This window comes from Saccostrea echinata, unplaced genomic scaffold (genome assembly GCF_033153115.1).
Source record: "Saccostrea echinata isolate AGI-Se365-2 ecotype Australia unplaced genomic scaffold, CSIRO_AGI_Sech_v1 ptg000016l, whole genome shotgun sequence".
NCBI lineage: Eukaryota > Metazoa > Mollusca > Bivalvia > Ostreida > Ostreidae > Saccostrea > Saccostrea echinata.
Genome location: NW_026889765.1, coordinates 23,241,470 through 23,256,008, shown reverse-complemented (window position 1 = coordinate 23,256,008; position 14,539 = coordinate 23,241,470). Strand labels below are relative to the sequence as shown.

At 33.3% G+C, this 14,539-nt stretch overlaps 1 protein-coding gene across 1 annotated transcript in view; it reads right to left on the bottom strand.

Moving 5' to 3' along the window:
- The window catches only part of LOC133188235 (uncharacterized), a 74,902-nt gene extending 60,725 nt beyond the window's left edge, over window positions 1-14,177 (bottom strand). Inside the window, exons 1-22 of the mRNA XM_061323613.1 lie at window positions 14,150-14,177; window positions 13,375-13,704; window positions 9,142-9,254; window positions 8,355-8,422; window positions 8,015-8,062; window positions 6,652-6,866; window positions 6,259-6,374; window positions 6,071-6,138; window positions 5,715-5,968; window positions 5,491-5,609; window positions 5,269-5,336; window positions 4,753-5,123; window positions 4,183-4,295; window positions 3,950-4,017; window positions 3,435-3,709; window positions 3,086-3,198; window positions 2,866-2,933; window positions 2,506-2,774; window positions 1,178-1,294; window positions 793-906; window positions 355-471; window positions 38-154 (exon numbers count right to left, since the gene is read on the bottom strand). Of these exons, the coding sequence (XP_061179597.1) occupies window positions 38-154; window positions 355-471; window positions 793-906; window positions 1,178-1,294; window positions 2,506-2,774; window positions 2,866-2,933; window positions 3,086-3,198; window positions 3,435-3,709; window positions 3,950-4,017; window positions 4,183-4,295; window positions 4,753-5,123; window positions 5,269-5,336; window positions 5,491-5,609; window positions 5,715-5,968; window positions 6,071-6,138; window positions 6,259-6,374; window positions 6,652-6,866; window positions 8,015-8,062; window positions 8,355-8,422; window positions 9,142-9,254; window positions 13,375-13,704; window positions 14,150-14,177 (3,169 nt within the window). The remainder of the gene's footprint in view (window positions 1-37; window positions 155-354; window positions 472-792; window positions 907-1,177; window positions 1,295-2,505; window positions 2,775-2,865; window positions 2,934-3,085; window positions 3,199-3,434; window positions 3,710-3,949; window positions 4,018-4,182; window positions 4,296-4,752; window positions 5,124-5,268; window positions 5,337-5,490; window positions 5,610-5,714; window positions 5,969-6,070; window positions 6,139-6,258; window positions 6,375-6,651; window positions 6,867-8,014; window positions 8,063-8,354; window positions 8,423-9,141; window positions 9,255-13,374; window positions 13,705-14,149) is intronic.
- Between the last annotated feature and the right edge of the window lie 362 nt (window positions 14,178-14,539).

Below are 14,539 nucleotides of genomic sequence, written 5' to 3'. Positions count from 1 at the left end.
GCAGTTACTCCTGTAGAATAACTTGTGTATAACTTACCAGTCTCACATAATGTTCCTGTCCAGCCAGGAGCACAGCTACAGTAGAAAGAGCCAGGTCTGTTGAAGCAGGTGCCCCCATTCTGGCAAATATTCTCCTGTAAACACTCATCAATATCTAAAAGAAACAAAAATGTTCACAATTCAATTATACACATGAGCAAATGTATTCTAAGAAATACTTCCATTAAAAAACTATACTTACTTGTACATATTAACACAGAGATAGAGGGAAAGGGAGATAACAGATTATGGTAAAAAAAATGTCATTGTCATAATTTCTTTTTCTGGACAATAAAGACTTTATTGTATACCTACCATGTTCACAGTTTTTGCCTGTTCTTCCTTCCACACACATACAGAAGTAGGAGCCTGGTGTGTCTACACATGTACCGCCGTACAGACAAATGTTCTGGACATCACACTCATTCTTATCTGAAAGGCACCATTCATACTTTGTATTAATTTCAATACACATCTGGATTTATAAGGATTTTAATTCTGTTCAGTCTTCACATCCATAAAAGAGCTTAAATTGAGCACATGGCGGGTGTGACTGGTTGGCAGGGGATGCTCACTCCTCCATGGCACCTGATCCCACCTCTGATGTCTTAGAGGTCCGTGTTTGCTTTGTTCTTATTTTGTAATGTTTAATGGACTTTTGAGCTCGAATATTGTTCGTTATCTCCACATATTTCATAGGTCTACTATTTAAAACTTAATATTTGTCATAATTAATGCTGTTAAACTCCTTACTGATTTCACAGTGGACTCCCTCCCATCCTGCATCACATTTACAGTAGTAGCTTCCGATGGTGTCCACACATGTTCCACCATTCATACACATGTTCATGTTACATTCATTGATATCTGCAAAAGAAAACAACATTTCAGCTCTGATTATTGTGCACATATTTTATATAAGTCAACATAAGAGCATTAAAATGGAGAAAATAAAAGTGGAAAGGTTTATAAGCATTCCTACATATATGATCTGAAAGGGCTTTAAATTTAACAATCAACCTTTTTTCTGCATAGAAATATGCAGCGCTATATTGTCACATTTTTTTTTATTTGTAACAATCCAAGGTTTTTATCCACGTAAATTTAGAGACACTGATAAACCATTAGAAACACTTACTGACTTCACAGTTAGGACCTGAGTACCCAGGAGGACACACACAGTTATACCAGCCAGATATTGACTTCAGACAGGTGCCCCCGTGTTGACAAGGGTACCGCATACAGTGGTCAATTTCTGCAAATGATCACATGAAAACATGACTAAGTTATAAAGATCACTGAATATACTCGTACATCTATGGGGAAAAAATATTTCCATAACAATCTCATTATTGAATTACTTTAAAAGATTTGAAAATATCATTCAAGGAATACAACAAGTAATTTACTTTATCCTGAGCAATTTTTTTTCAATTCAATTACAGTAAAACTTGTCTTATCCGGCGACCAGTGGTTCCAAAATTTTAGGCCGGATTAGACAACATCCGGATTGGAGAAAATTGAACCGTTATAGCAAGTTAAAAATTATATAGATATAAACAAAGAGTGGTAAATAAATACTTGATCAAATGTGTCATTTTTTACGTTTAACTTAAAAAAATCGTCTATTTCCGTTTGTTTTGAACTCTTCAGAATTCCCATTTCTGTTTAAGTTTTTTATTCAGTATCGAAATATAATATCTCTTGGTCATTTATCAAATTTGAAAACTGTTAAATGTTTAAAACACACCCCAAAACCTCATCGTAGCTGTAAATACTATTTAATTAGGAACAGATTCCTGATTAATTTCTTTCTTTTAAAATAATATGTTTGAATATTTAGACACTGTATTTGTTAATTTCAAATGTTATACATGTAATGAATATTGAACCAAAATCTTATGTCATTATGGTCGTTGTAAACTAGCGACACAAAGGGAAGTAATTCGAATTGCACGTCGTGCATGCAAAACGAAAGTAGAAAGGAGGTCATGAATACATCTCCAAGTTTTTATACAGACATGCTACACGCAACCATCATTATCACTCATTCTTTTGAGAGTTTCCTCGCCTTACTTGAGCCATAATGATTTTTTTTAATCACGTTTTTTAAAATCTAAACTGCCGATACAGGATAGATCATTAACGGAACAATAATTACCCCACGCGAGACTTCTCTAATGACCACTGGGCACAGGTAAAAATAAGTGGCCGGATTAGAGGAGATAATTTGTACTAATTATGAGCAGTTAGTTCTTTAAATAGCGGCCGGTTTACAGAATAGGCAAGATCCGGATTGAACAACATTTATTAAACATGAATTACAAAGAAAATTCAAGGGACTAAAATATTACGCCGGACTGAACAACATGCCGGAATGCACAACATCCGGATTCAACAAGTTTTACTGTAATACTCATTTCCTCTTTATTAAAAATATACATGTAAATTGCAAATCTTCCTCACCAAATGAGGGTCCCACTGGCAGGGTGGGGGTGGCAGTATGAATGGGGTGGTAAGTATGCTCCATTTCGTGAGTCCAGTTTACAGGTTTCATCTGAATGACACAGGTTCCTGTCTCTAAAAACAGCTTCCCAAGATCTACGTAAGTTTTACTGCCAATCTTTTTGTTTGTAGATTTACTTTCTAGAATGTTGACAGCATTGCTTTGAAGGCCATTTGTCATTGTGTGGGCAAAATAAAGTCCAAACTGAACCTTCCTTGGTGTTACATATCTAAAGAACAAAAATACAAGAAATTTAAATACTAGAAATATTGAAAAGCGAAAACTTTTTGTAATCACTGCAATCAAATGGGCCGCCTTACTTGAAGTCCTTAATATAGCATTCCAAAAAGTGTGGATGCAAAACACTGTCTGTATAACTTTTTTTCACCTAGGAAAAAAAATCAAAATTTGAAATACCATGTACATGCATATAACAATTATTAATTTTGTATCGAAGAACTTGTCTGTTTTAATTATACCATATTAATGCATTTCAATGAGAGAATATTGTTAATTGCAGAATCATAACATAGTTCTTACATCTTTACAGAAGAGGTCCTGTTGTTGTTTGAACAGGTAGTTGGTTCTGTCGGAGAACTCTATAGGGATGCTCTGGTTGTACAGATCACATGTAAACCTCACCTCTGTGGCAGCTAATAAGTATTCACTAACTCAATACACAGATTTCATTTTGCCATTTTCCAACAGAAATAAGACAAATTTATTGATCTTTGATTTCTTTTATTAATTACATCTTGCAATTTTATTGAGACTTAAAAATTTTATTTAATGACAAAATGGTTCCTCAATTCTTACATAATTCTTACAATACATAATGAAACTGCATAAAATTCTTACAATACATATTAAAACTATGTAAAATTCTTACAATACATAATTTTGCCAGGTCCCAGAGTGCTGGGGAAGTCCACGGTTCCTGTGTGGGCTACATCAGTGGCTGTATGTACAGTGTAGTTAGTGACCTTCATATCAATGTGGTACCGATTCCAGATCAGACCAAGATCTCCTACATCCACCACCTCAAAGCCGTCCTTCAGTCGGTGAGGGGCCATGTCCTTGAGAACGTGGGTAATATTCTCCATCACATAGGATCCAATAGGTGTGTTAAAGAGGAGGTGGAACTTTACATTTGTTGGGAAATTCCTGTAAATAAAAAAAAAATTGTTCATTGATTGAAAATTCAGTCACAAAGCAACCATAAAAGCACAAGTTCTGCAAGTTGATTTTCCAACAAAAACATTAGTTTTTACGATTTTTCCCTCTAAATACTATTTCAATTTCATATGGCATCAATTTTAAGTACATTATATTTAAAAAGAATTACAACTGAACTGAATGAAATTATTGAAAATGTTCATAAAATTAATATTAACTGCAACTTACGTGAATTCATCAATTTTACAGTCCTGTAAAAATTTGCCAACAGCTGTCCTCTCGACATAACGTCGAAGCTGAAAAATAGTCTTCCAGGTAAAACTGAGTAACACATAAATGTACTACATGTATATGTATCATGTATGGATTTATTTGTTTATCCAGATTTATCCATAGTATAAAAAAATAAAAGATTAAAAGATTTCTCATAATTAACTGTTTAATGCTCAAGGTAAACTTACATCATCACAGAAATGAGCCTGTAAACTTGCAAACTTTGGTGAATTCCTATTGGCAAGATCAGAGGTGTACTGGAAGTCATAGAGTCCTGTGGTGATGTTAGCATACGTGGCATCTGTAAAAGAAACAATTTCATCTGTTACATATTCAAAGCCTAGATATGGCAAGCTCAAAATCTTGCACTATGCTGAAATCATCTATATTTGTCTAGAAACTATTTGAACCTGACAACTTCAAAGGATTTATTCAAGACATAATTTTTTTGTATCCTCCTTCATGGTCAGTAATCAGAGTTACTTCTCATTATTACATATATGCACTTCATTTACATCTCTTAAATCTCAGAAATCTTTGCACATTTCTTTTTAAATATAATGATGAAAAGTTAATGCAAGATTGAAACTGAATTTTGAGGAGAGGAAATTAATACAGCTGGAAAAAATATATATATAGACAAGAGGCTAGACTTCCATGAAACATAGTAAATTTTGTTTGTGCATTGCTGCATGCATGTATACATTACACAAATGAATAAAAGGATGTAACATAGAATTGAAATCTAAAAGCCTTACCATATAAATTATAAACTGTGGAAGTGCCATGAATGTGTGATGGGAAAATAGTCAATCCTGGAGTGTTGACAAACACGTTTGAAGTAATAATGTCTAGAGAACTATGTAGAGTAGCGGGTAAGAAAAGTGTGGAGGGCATGATTGTAACGGCAGTACTCCAGACCACATCAAATCCGGTTTTATCCAGAATCACAAGGTCGTGACCCACCAGATAGGTGTACAGTTTGGTCAGTGCTTGAAGGTCTGTCTGTACAAACTCTGGAGTCCGGGATTTGATGAGTCCTTTGAAGTGTTCTGGTGAAAACACGGATGGATGTCGGAATCGAAGCTTGAACTTGGCCTTGGTATATAAATGTCCTGGATCTGGGGCCCTGTTAAATTTCCATCTTATAGGTTTATAACAAAATTCTCTTGATGCAAGTCAAAGAATCATCATAAGCAATATAATTTTTACTTTTAAGTTTTATATTTCAAATTGCAAGTAGTACAGTGCATTTCAACTTTAAAGGTACTCACATGTAATCAAACATTTTGCAGTCAATAAAGAAATGTTTCAGTGAAGATGACATGTAAATTTTCTCAATCTGAAAAATAAAACAACAGCAACCATAATAAGGATAAAACATACATGTATGTAAATCATTTGCATTCCATGACTCATTATCTATAATATAATTATATTTCTGAAAATTTTATCATTTTTATATGTCAGCCAAAGTAAGTGTTATATTTACTTACATCTTTACAGAATGCATGAGCATGCCTGTGAAACAGTGCAGAATTTTCATCTTCTAGTCGCGGATCATAAGTTAAATTGTATAAGTAAACTGTGATATCTGCTATGACAACTTGTTCCCCTGAAAAGCATTATGATGCAGACAATTAAAAACACAAAATCATGACAAAAATAACTCTGTAATTTTCTTTCATAAATATAATAATGTAGAACCTTCGTTACAGACCTGTAGGTGGAGGAATAGTCTTTGTGGGCTGAATGGTTGGGGTACCTCCAAGGTTGAGAGTAATGTTTAGAACATCTATTGAGGTCCCTCCCAGAGGTTCAATGAGGAGGTTCCCTATCATCCTTAGCTCGTTATTCTCAGGGCCCAGGACCCTCTTTGCATTGTCAATTATGATTTGTAATATGTCACTCCTCATGTTTTGGTAAGCTTTGCCTTTAAATCTCAAGTGGACAACCACATTTCTGGGGTCTTTTCTGTGTTGAAAAAATCAATATTTTTCTCAGTGTTCAGCAATAGTTTTGCCAGTATAATGTGTTTTATAGTCAATTCTGCTACATTTATCATACTGTACATACCCAAAAGATTTTACTTGGCAGTCATAATATCTTTCCCTCAGTGGACTTAACCGAAAAATCTTGTCGAGCTGAAAACATATTTTAAAAGATTTTAAGATCCCTGCTGCACATATACATGCATGTTAACTTTTTTTTAAACAAAGAAAGTTTATGGATGAATTGCAATTTACAAAACAGCATATGCTTACATCTCTACAGAATGGAACAGCGTAGGAGTTGAAGGCTAGGGAGGTGTTAATTTTGAGGTCACTGGTCCAATCAGTTAGATTGTACACACTCACTGTCAAATTGGTCAGAGTGGCATCTGGAAAAAAGAAAATAAGAAAATTATTCAAAATGTGATAAAAAAGGTTAATATTAAAGGATTTATGCATTAAAAATCCTGCATTGCTATAAAATCTTTTTTGCTTTTCTTTTCCATTAACAGTCAATGAATATGGTATGTATAAACATACATGTAAATATTCATCTTTGAATCTTAATGAATGCAAGAACAAAAGCAGATCTTTCTGCTTCTGTAACTTCTAGAATATATTAACATGACATCTAAAATTATTCTCTTCATTACTATTTATATTTACCTATGATATCAATATGTGGTCCCCTTGTTGGTAGAACTGGAGGTTTAAGTATTTTATCGACATCAATGACAAACTCCCCAAACTTGAAATATCTCAGACCGTCCTTGTCTTCATAACCAGCATGTGCTCTCAGTATTTTCTCAATCTCTTCTCGGGTGATCTGACCACTGAACACAAGGTCAAAAAAAACCTTGGCTCTCTTTCCCTTGCTGGACCTACAAATACATGGATATTTCTTACCTGATCATAATTGATGTTGGTAAAATAATAGTGAATAGCAAATAGTCAAATAAAGTGATGCTCTAGCTGTCAAATTAATTAACATCTTATAATCATTTTCAAACATATGAGGTGCACTGAAGACAAAAGAATTTAACCTCTTTAAAATTGACAGCACTGTAGACTTCACAACAAAATGTTCCACTGCATGTGTCTACATATTTCACAGATGTAACATGTTCAAGAAATTGCAGTAATTTTGGATTTGCAATGGATTTAAATGCACTTGGAATTTAAAGTCAGGAAAAAATATCTTTTTTTATATATCTTATGGTGAGTTTGTATACAAGGATTTTAAAAGGTCAGAAATAAGTTTGTCAGAATTAATTTCAAGAAATATATGTGGCTCAAGGTCCTTTGAACTTCATTTACATGTATAATCTTCATTTGAAATTTATGCAAGAGCCATTAAAACTTCTCATTCATCATTCCATGTCCACTGTAGGTCATCACTGGAGAGGCAGTTTTTATGACCCACTCAATTACAACAAATGTGGACAGAAGGAGAGGTGAAAATTTGAATATTATTGCTATAAATATCATGAAAAAAAAGCAAGCTCTCCCTCACACAAGGACACAAATAGAAATTATTCCAGTGTTTTACTTTCCTTGTTAAATCTAACACTTGCAGTGATTTGATCAGAGGGAATTTCCATGCCTTTACAACAAAGAAACCATGGCTCTTAACACATTACCTGTCAGCCTATTTCATGCTTGACTTTAATACCAGTATATGTATTTGTATTCACGAACTTTAAAGATGATGAAACATGTCACTATTTGATCATCCTTATATTTGTTCATTTCACTGGCCAAAACATATTTATTAGATCCTTTTTCAATGAAACTGTAAGTACAACTTTAAAAAGACACATAATAATTCTAAATTTTGAAGTGATTAATTAAAACATGTACTAACCAAAATGCAGTGGATTTAAAGCAATGTAGAATTATTATACATGTACATTCAAAGTTGTCAATATTTGTCAATATAGTCAGTACAGATTTCAATTATCAAAGAAGAGTTATGTAACTGATATTTAATTTGATTTCATAAATAATAAGATGTTAAATATGTTCTTACACTAGTCCACTAGAGCACTTGCACATGATGGGTGAAGTTTCTGTCTGTCTACAACAAAATTATGAGAAGTGTTACAATGGAAACTTTTAAAATACATGTAGTAACAACACATGCGATACTCCCCACCCCCTCAATAAAAGAAAAAAAACACATGAATGGAGGACCAAACTGAATCTTGAATTTCAAGTTTATGTATTTCCAGAATGATTTATCATTACTCCCAATAAATTTGACAGTATGAAAAAAAATATTAAATATTGAATTATGCCATCCAAGCTATAAAACCTCTCTACTTGGCAATCTGTGGTTTGATACCTAACCATCTCGTTATTAATCTTACTTGATCTGTCTGACAGCACATTCCTTGTATTTGCCAGCCAGTGGACTGTCTTTCAGGTACTTGTCAATCTAAACACATAAATATTAATAACTCATAAAAACTCAAAATACAGAAGTAAATTTGATATGACATGGTGTCACAGAGGAAGCAGGTACACCGGTCTTACAACAGATATTTTACATTATTCTTTAGTTGATAAACCTCATAAATTTGGTAAACCTGGGTTTATTGCTACAAGTAACAACAGGATGCACTCACATTCTTTCCTGAATAATTTACTTACATTTCAAGTTTCATGATACTCATGAACATGTTTGAGAATTACCAGCAATCTACCCTCTCCTCACCAATATGGAATTTCTCTTTAGTTATTACAGTAAACCAAGCTTATATATAGCCAAATGCCAGGGATGAGCAATTTGATTCAATATAAGTGTAATTCTTTAAATCCAGCAAGTTTATATTATGTTTAAAAGTTATGAGGAATGCATATCACTTTACTGTATGAATTCGTTATGTTTTGTTGTAACCCTGTTTTACTGCATAATATTCTTACAAAAGATGCAGATTTAAACATTTAAAAAAAAAAAATCAAGGTAAGTTTACCACAGTGGGCAAAGTTTAAGACAATTCACAGTTGAAGAAAGAAAGTTAAGGGAACCTATAGTAATTTATCAGAATAATCTCCCTTAACAGAGGGTCTTTCCCCCTTAAAGGATTCAGTTTCCTTCGATTTCTTTTTTTATTTCTAGGAAAGTGACACATGTAGTAATGATGAGTTCACTACCTCTGTACAGAGGGGTACAGCCAGAGCCTGGGCCTCTGCTGATGACACATTCCTCATGGCTTCATTGTATTGTCTGTTGAGGATTGGCATGTTCATCCTGGCTTTGTAGACATCTGTAACCACAAAAACAAACATCAAAAATCTGGAAAAACAACAAAAGGATGTGGTAAACATCTAACAAACTGTTTAATAACTTAATCATGTTTAACAAGATTAGTGAAGCAAAATTTTTTTTTTTTTTTTTCAGTTTTTGGATTGGTTAAATAAAATATTTAAACTTATCTTTTCCTGTGCTTTACAGATATAATTAAATTATGCAGAAAATGAATTATGCATTCTCAATCTCACATGCTCATGGCATTCAATTTAAAATCAAATGTGAGAAGCAATCTGGTGATAACAAGCATATTCAACTTAATAAGGGGTCAAGAACATACAATTTTTTTAAAGACTGTAGGCAACCAAAATACAATTCACTTCTCTGATATAGAAATGAACTCTTATATTTTTCACTGTTTTTTTCCCTTGAGCAGGTCTAGGCGGCCTCCGTTTTTGGAGGATAGCTAAATTCAATATGGCGGCCAAATTTTTTACCATGTATGGAAACCGCATTGCATTGTGGGATAGTTTATCCTCCAATTTCAGAGGATAACACAGGTAATTTTCAAACGCCTCATGCCTACCTTTAATCAAAAAGTGCAAGCACCAGAGTACATGTATATTAAAGTTCAAACATTAAACTATCGATTGTATGTGGCGATTTGAGATTCTATGTCTAGAATTTTTACAATACGCTTTCAAAGTTGGCACTTCTTGCACTCCATTTTTACTTAATATTTCTTGGCATTTTGTTATATTTTTATGCTTTTCCCTATCAAGACAAATAAAAAGGGACTTAAATAATATTACTTTCATATTTTCTCTTAATTTAAAAATGAAGAAAAAAAGAAACACACAAGGACACGTATTTTAAACACAAAATATACTCTGCCTTATAATTTAAACAATGAATGAATATAAATTAAACAGATATATAAATAATATTATAAAAAAAAATAAATAATTTGAAAAGCATATAAATAAATAAAATAGATAATTTAACATGTTTACTAAGAAATTAACATTATTATATACATGCATGTACATACATATGTATAATAAATTAAAACAAAATATTACAAAAATGATGTGTTTCAGGATTATTCATTAAATGAAATACTAGTAATACTTAAACTTAATTTTTCCCAAAAAAAAAATATTTATCAACATTTGTAAACCATTTTACACATAATTACGGTACAGGAAAATCGGCTTGGTAATAATTAACGTCTCGGACAGGTAAGGGTGATCGTTGTTAACTAACCTTTAAAGTTTAATTAAAACTAAACAATTGATTGACAGCATTTACAAAATAAATTATGTTATATTGATTTAATATCTAGATATATCCATCATCACATGAAATTTTACGTTTTATTTGTTACGGTTCATAAACTGATAAATGCAAGAGTAGCTGTTATTTGTTTGGTTAAGAGTTAACTGTCCTTTGTTTTGAAAAAACCGGTAGGTGGCGACACCTCTATCCTCTGTTTTTAGAGGATAAAATCTATCCTCCAAAAACAGAGGCCGCCTAGACCTGTTGAGAATGACAGTTTAAAACACAATTTTACACCAAGTTTATCTAAAATTATACCCATATGCACCTTACTTGACCACTCTATAGTTATTTTAAGCATCATTTGAGGAATTCATCTCTCAACATTTCAGGAAACCGTAGATTTCTTTCGTTTACTAGATTTTACATTACTTGGCCATGGTGAAAAGTAAATTAACAGTCCCACCCCTTTCGATCTCTTGTTGTCCCTACGCGAGCGTGTTAATCTTGAAACTAGAAACTAAAACTGTTTCTGGCAATAATATTCCTATTTTAAAATGATACCTAGTTTTCATTTAAAAATCATATTTCGTAAATCTGACGTACACCAACAAAGGCATGTTTTGGTGCATTTTTCATGTATCTAAACACAACTTCCAAGAGTCGTCTGCGTTGGGCACTGGAAAGCTGATTATGTTTTTAGATGCAGTGGTATCGAGACAATAATTCATCGGACAGCAATACAAAACGATCTAAAACTTCTTTAAAAACCATCAAGGCAACACACGACCACACAAACCACATCCTTTCCTTTTGATTCATTCTGAAGTTTGGCGCCATTGATGTTTAAAAGTGTGAAAATGATATACAGACCTTCAAATTCCGAAAAGGATACATACCGTGATTATACAACCCAGGTGCTACAAAAGAAAACAAACACAAAAATAATAATTGTACAAATAAAGAGTACCTTTTAAATATTATGCAAAAGTTTATGGCGAACAAGCTCTGATAGATGATTAACTTTGAAAAGACCAACTCCATGATTGAGCATTATACTGTTATAGCGCCTATATTATGTATGCCGGTGTACCAGTGAAAACTGTCCACGGTTACACCGGTAAATATTGAGCGCTTTTCCTGCACTTTATATTTTTATTTTAAATATCCCAGATATTAAGCAAGCCCCTAGAACGCAAGGGGGGGGGGGGGGTGCAAAGAACCTTTATGTGCAGAGGCCACACCTCTTTAGCAGGGTTTGTTACATGTGATCATTTGATAAAAGTGATGCTCAATTTTCTTTATTCGTTAACACTGATATTAACGGTAACAAAACCGTTGCAAAGAGCTGTGATTCATTTCGTTTTGCAAGTTTTTTTTTTGTTCAGATTTCCGATATATATGTATACACTAACAGCTAGGCCCGTAGGAAGCAATTTCACTGTGAGGGGGCACAACCATACAATTTCAGTTGAGGGCACTATCAACTACCAAAATCCCTTGACAAGCAAAAAAAAAAAAAGGAAAAAGGGTCATCAGACGTTATTATTGAAGGGCACAAGCATATAGTAGCTATGCTTTCTGTATTCTATATATCGGCAAAATTATGGGGGGGGGGGGGGGGAGGGCATGATGTTTTCATTACTACTAAAATTATATCACTGTTCTTGACTATCAATACCAGTTAAAAAAAAGAGATTGTTCCGCGACTTCAATAAATCTCATGTCCACAAAAAATTATGGCAACCTGCATAACCCATTAAACTGTTCCCTTTTACTTTGGTCGTTAAAATTTTGTAAAAAGATGAAACGGGTCATCAGTTTTCAAAAAGATTTACCTATCATTAACCACCGTGCCCCCCCCTCCCCCACTTTTACTGAGTAAAGTATTTTGCTAAAGTAATTTTTTCTTAATATGCTGGTTCCCCCCCCCCCTTTTTGTTGCAGTTAGGTCAAGCACTAGCAAATTCTTGTCAGATTATTTTGTGTAGTTGGCCCCCTCACTTTTTGGTCAGTTTAGGTGTTTTTTTTTTGTTTTTGTTTTTGTTTGTTTTTTTATTCTATTTTATTTATTTATTTTTTTGGTTTTGTTTTGTTTTGTTTTTGTTTGTTTTTTTTTTTTTGTGTGTGTTGTTGTTTTCATTTGTTTGCTTGTTTATTTGTTGTTGTTTTTTGGGGGCTTGTCAGATTTTTTGGGACACCCCCCCCCCCCCACTTTGAAACCGTTGCTACGGGCCTGCTAAGAACGACATAGGAAATGGCATGCAAGCAATATCTCAAATACCTCAAATATTTCAGAAAAAAATTCAAAAACTGTTTCAGTCCTTAATCAGTAAATACGGCTTTATTTCATGTTCAATGCAAAGCAGTTTGTCGATGTATAGTTGAGTATAATATGATCCATGAAATTAATAAATCCTAACATGACCCCACCCTCCCTGCCACACCCCATTCTAGAACTTCAGACCGAATCAGCTATATAATTAAAATCTTTTAATTTATTTTAAATAAAGTCACTAAATTACATTTTCTCTTAATTCATCAGCATACATAAAACTGTAAGTTTGCTGAATATAAATCCCTAATATTTATAATTTGTATGACTTCTGTCTTTCACTAATTAACAATTTTCAATTGCCAATGAGTACATGACTAATTATTTGTCATGAGGAAAACTTTGTTTTCAAGTTATATTTAGAATTCATAATTACAGTGTTCTATTATTTTAAATATTACTTGAAAACATAGTTTTCCTCATGACACTTCTATCAAAATATCTATAGCTGTAAAAAGATTATACTCATATTTGTAAAATTAATTATATAAGAATCATTTTAATTCAAAATATATATACTTACTTTCCATCAGAAGAAAATATATAAGTAATCCAATTCCGAAAGCAATTAACAAAGCACCGATTAACAGTAAAAGCACAAGACCGAGTCTTTTTTGTTTCATCCTCTCCTCGGATTTAATGGATTTCCTGCTAATTATTGTAGAGTCACTATCTGATTGTCCGTGGATAAATTGTGCGTTTCCACCCCTTAGTTTTCCGTCTGGATCCTCCCCATGTCGATGGGAGGAGTGATGATGTCGGTGGTGGTGTTCCCTCCTGTGAAGTGAGTTGTAATCGTTTCTGTCACCCCCGCCGCCCCGATAGGATCGTGATGGATACTGAAAATTGAGTACTTTATATCATTAATGGTCCAGAATCATGAAAAAAGGCAGGTATTTTGAATGCTAAATCTTTAAAGACTGTTCTGTGAAAATTTGTAGCAATGATGCTTATATACTCGATCTTGAAAAAGAAAGAAAGAAAGAATATTTAGGGTGAAAAATCCCTAACACATAACTTCTGAGTTTGATAGAACTCTGGTTACAGGGGGGGGGGGGGGGGACTAGGACCTACTAATATTTTTTTTAAAGAAAGACAGAAATTGAAGATATTCGTAACGAAAATTTCAATTTGCTATTGATAAATTCTTAAATCACAAATTTTGGTAATATCCCCACTCTTCTGAAAAATTAAACTCCAACTCGAATGTTAAAATATCACAGAAATATATTTTTAATCCGTTACGATATTTTCTGTAATGGACCTATTGTCTTCGAGCTACCGACGTTTGACCGTACTGTAGACTTCCTGCATTTCACTAACCATTATCTAACGATCCAAATACACTCCGTTACTTGTTTAACTGAGGTAACACATTACTCTAAAGATGTTATCTTAACATTCAGTTTTATATCTATATACATACAGCCGTATAAGGTTACAAAACAGATCACACCCCCTTGAGCAGGACGCACATTTAACACATTTTATTCAACTGATTAACGCTTTATCCGTAGTAATCTGCAGTCTAATTTTTCATTGCAGCCCTTGGGAAGGCGTCGACCCTATCCAGGGGGGACGACAGGCATTCTGCGTATATATTATAAATGTCGTTTGTAGTTTGTACAGAAATTAACTCGTGATCACGATGCACAGGCGGAGATTGCAGTGGATCCAAAAAGTTTCAG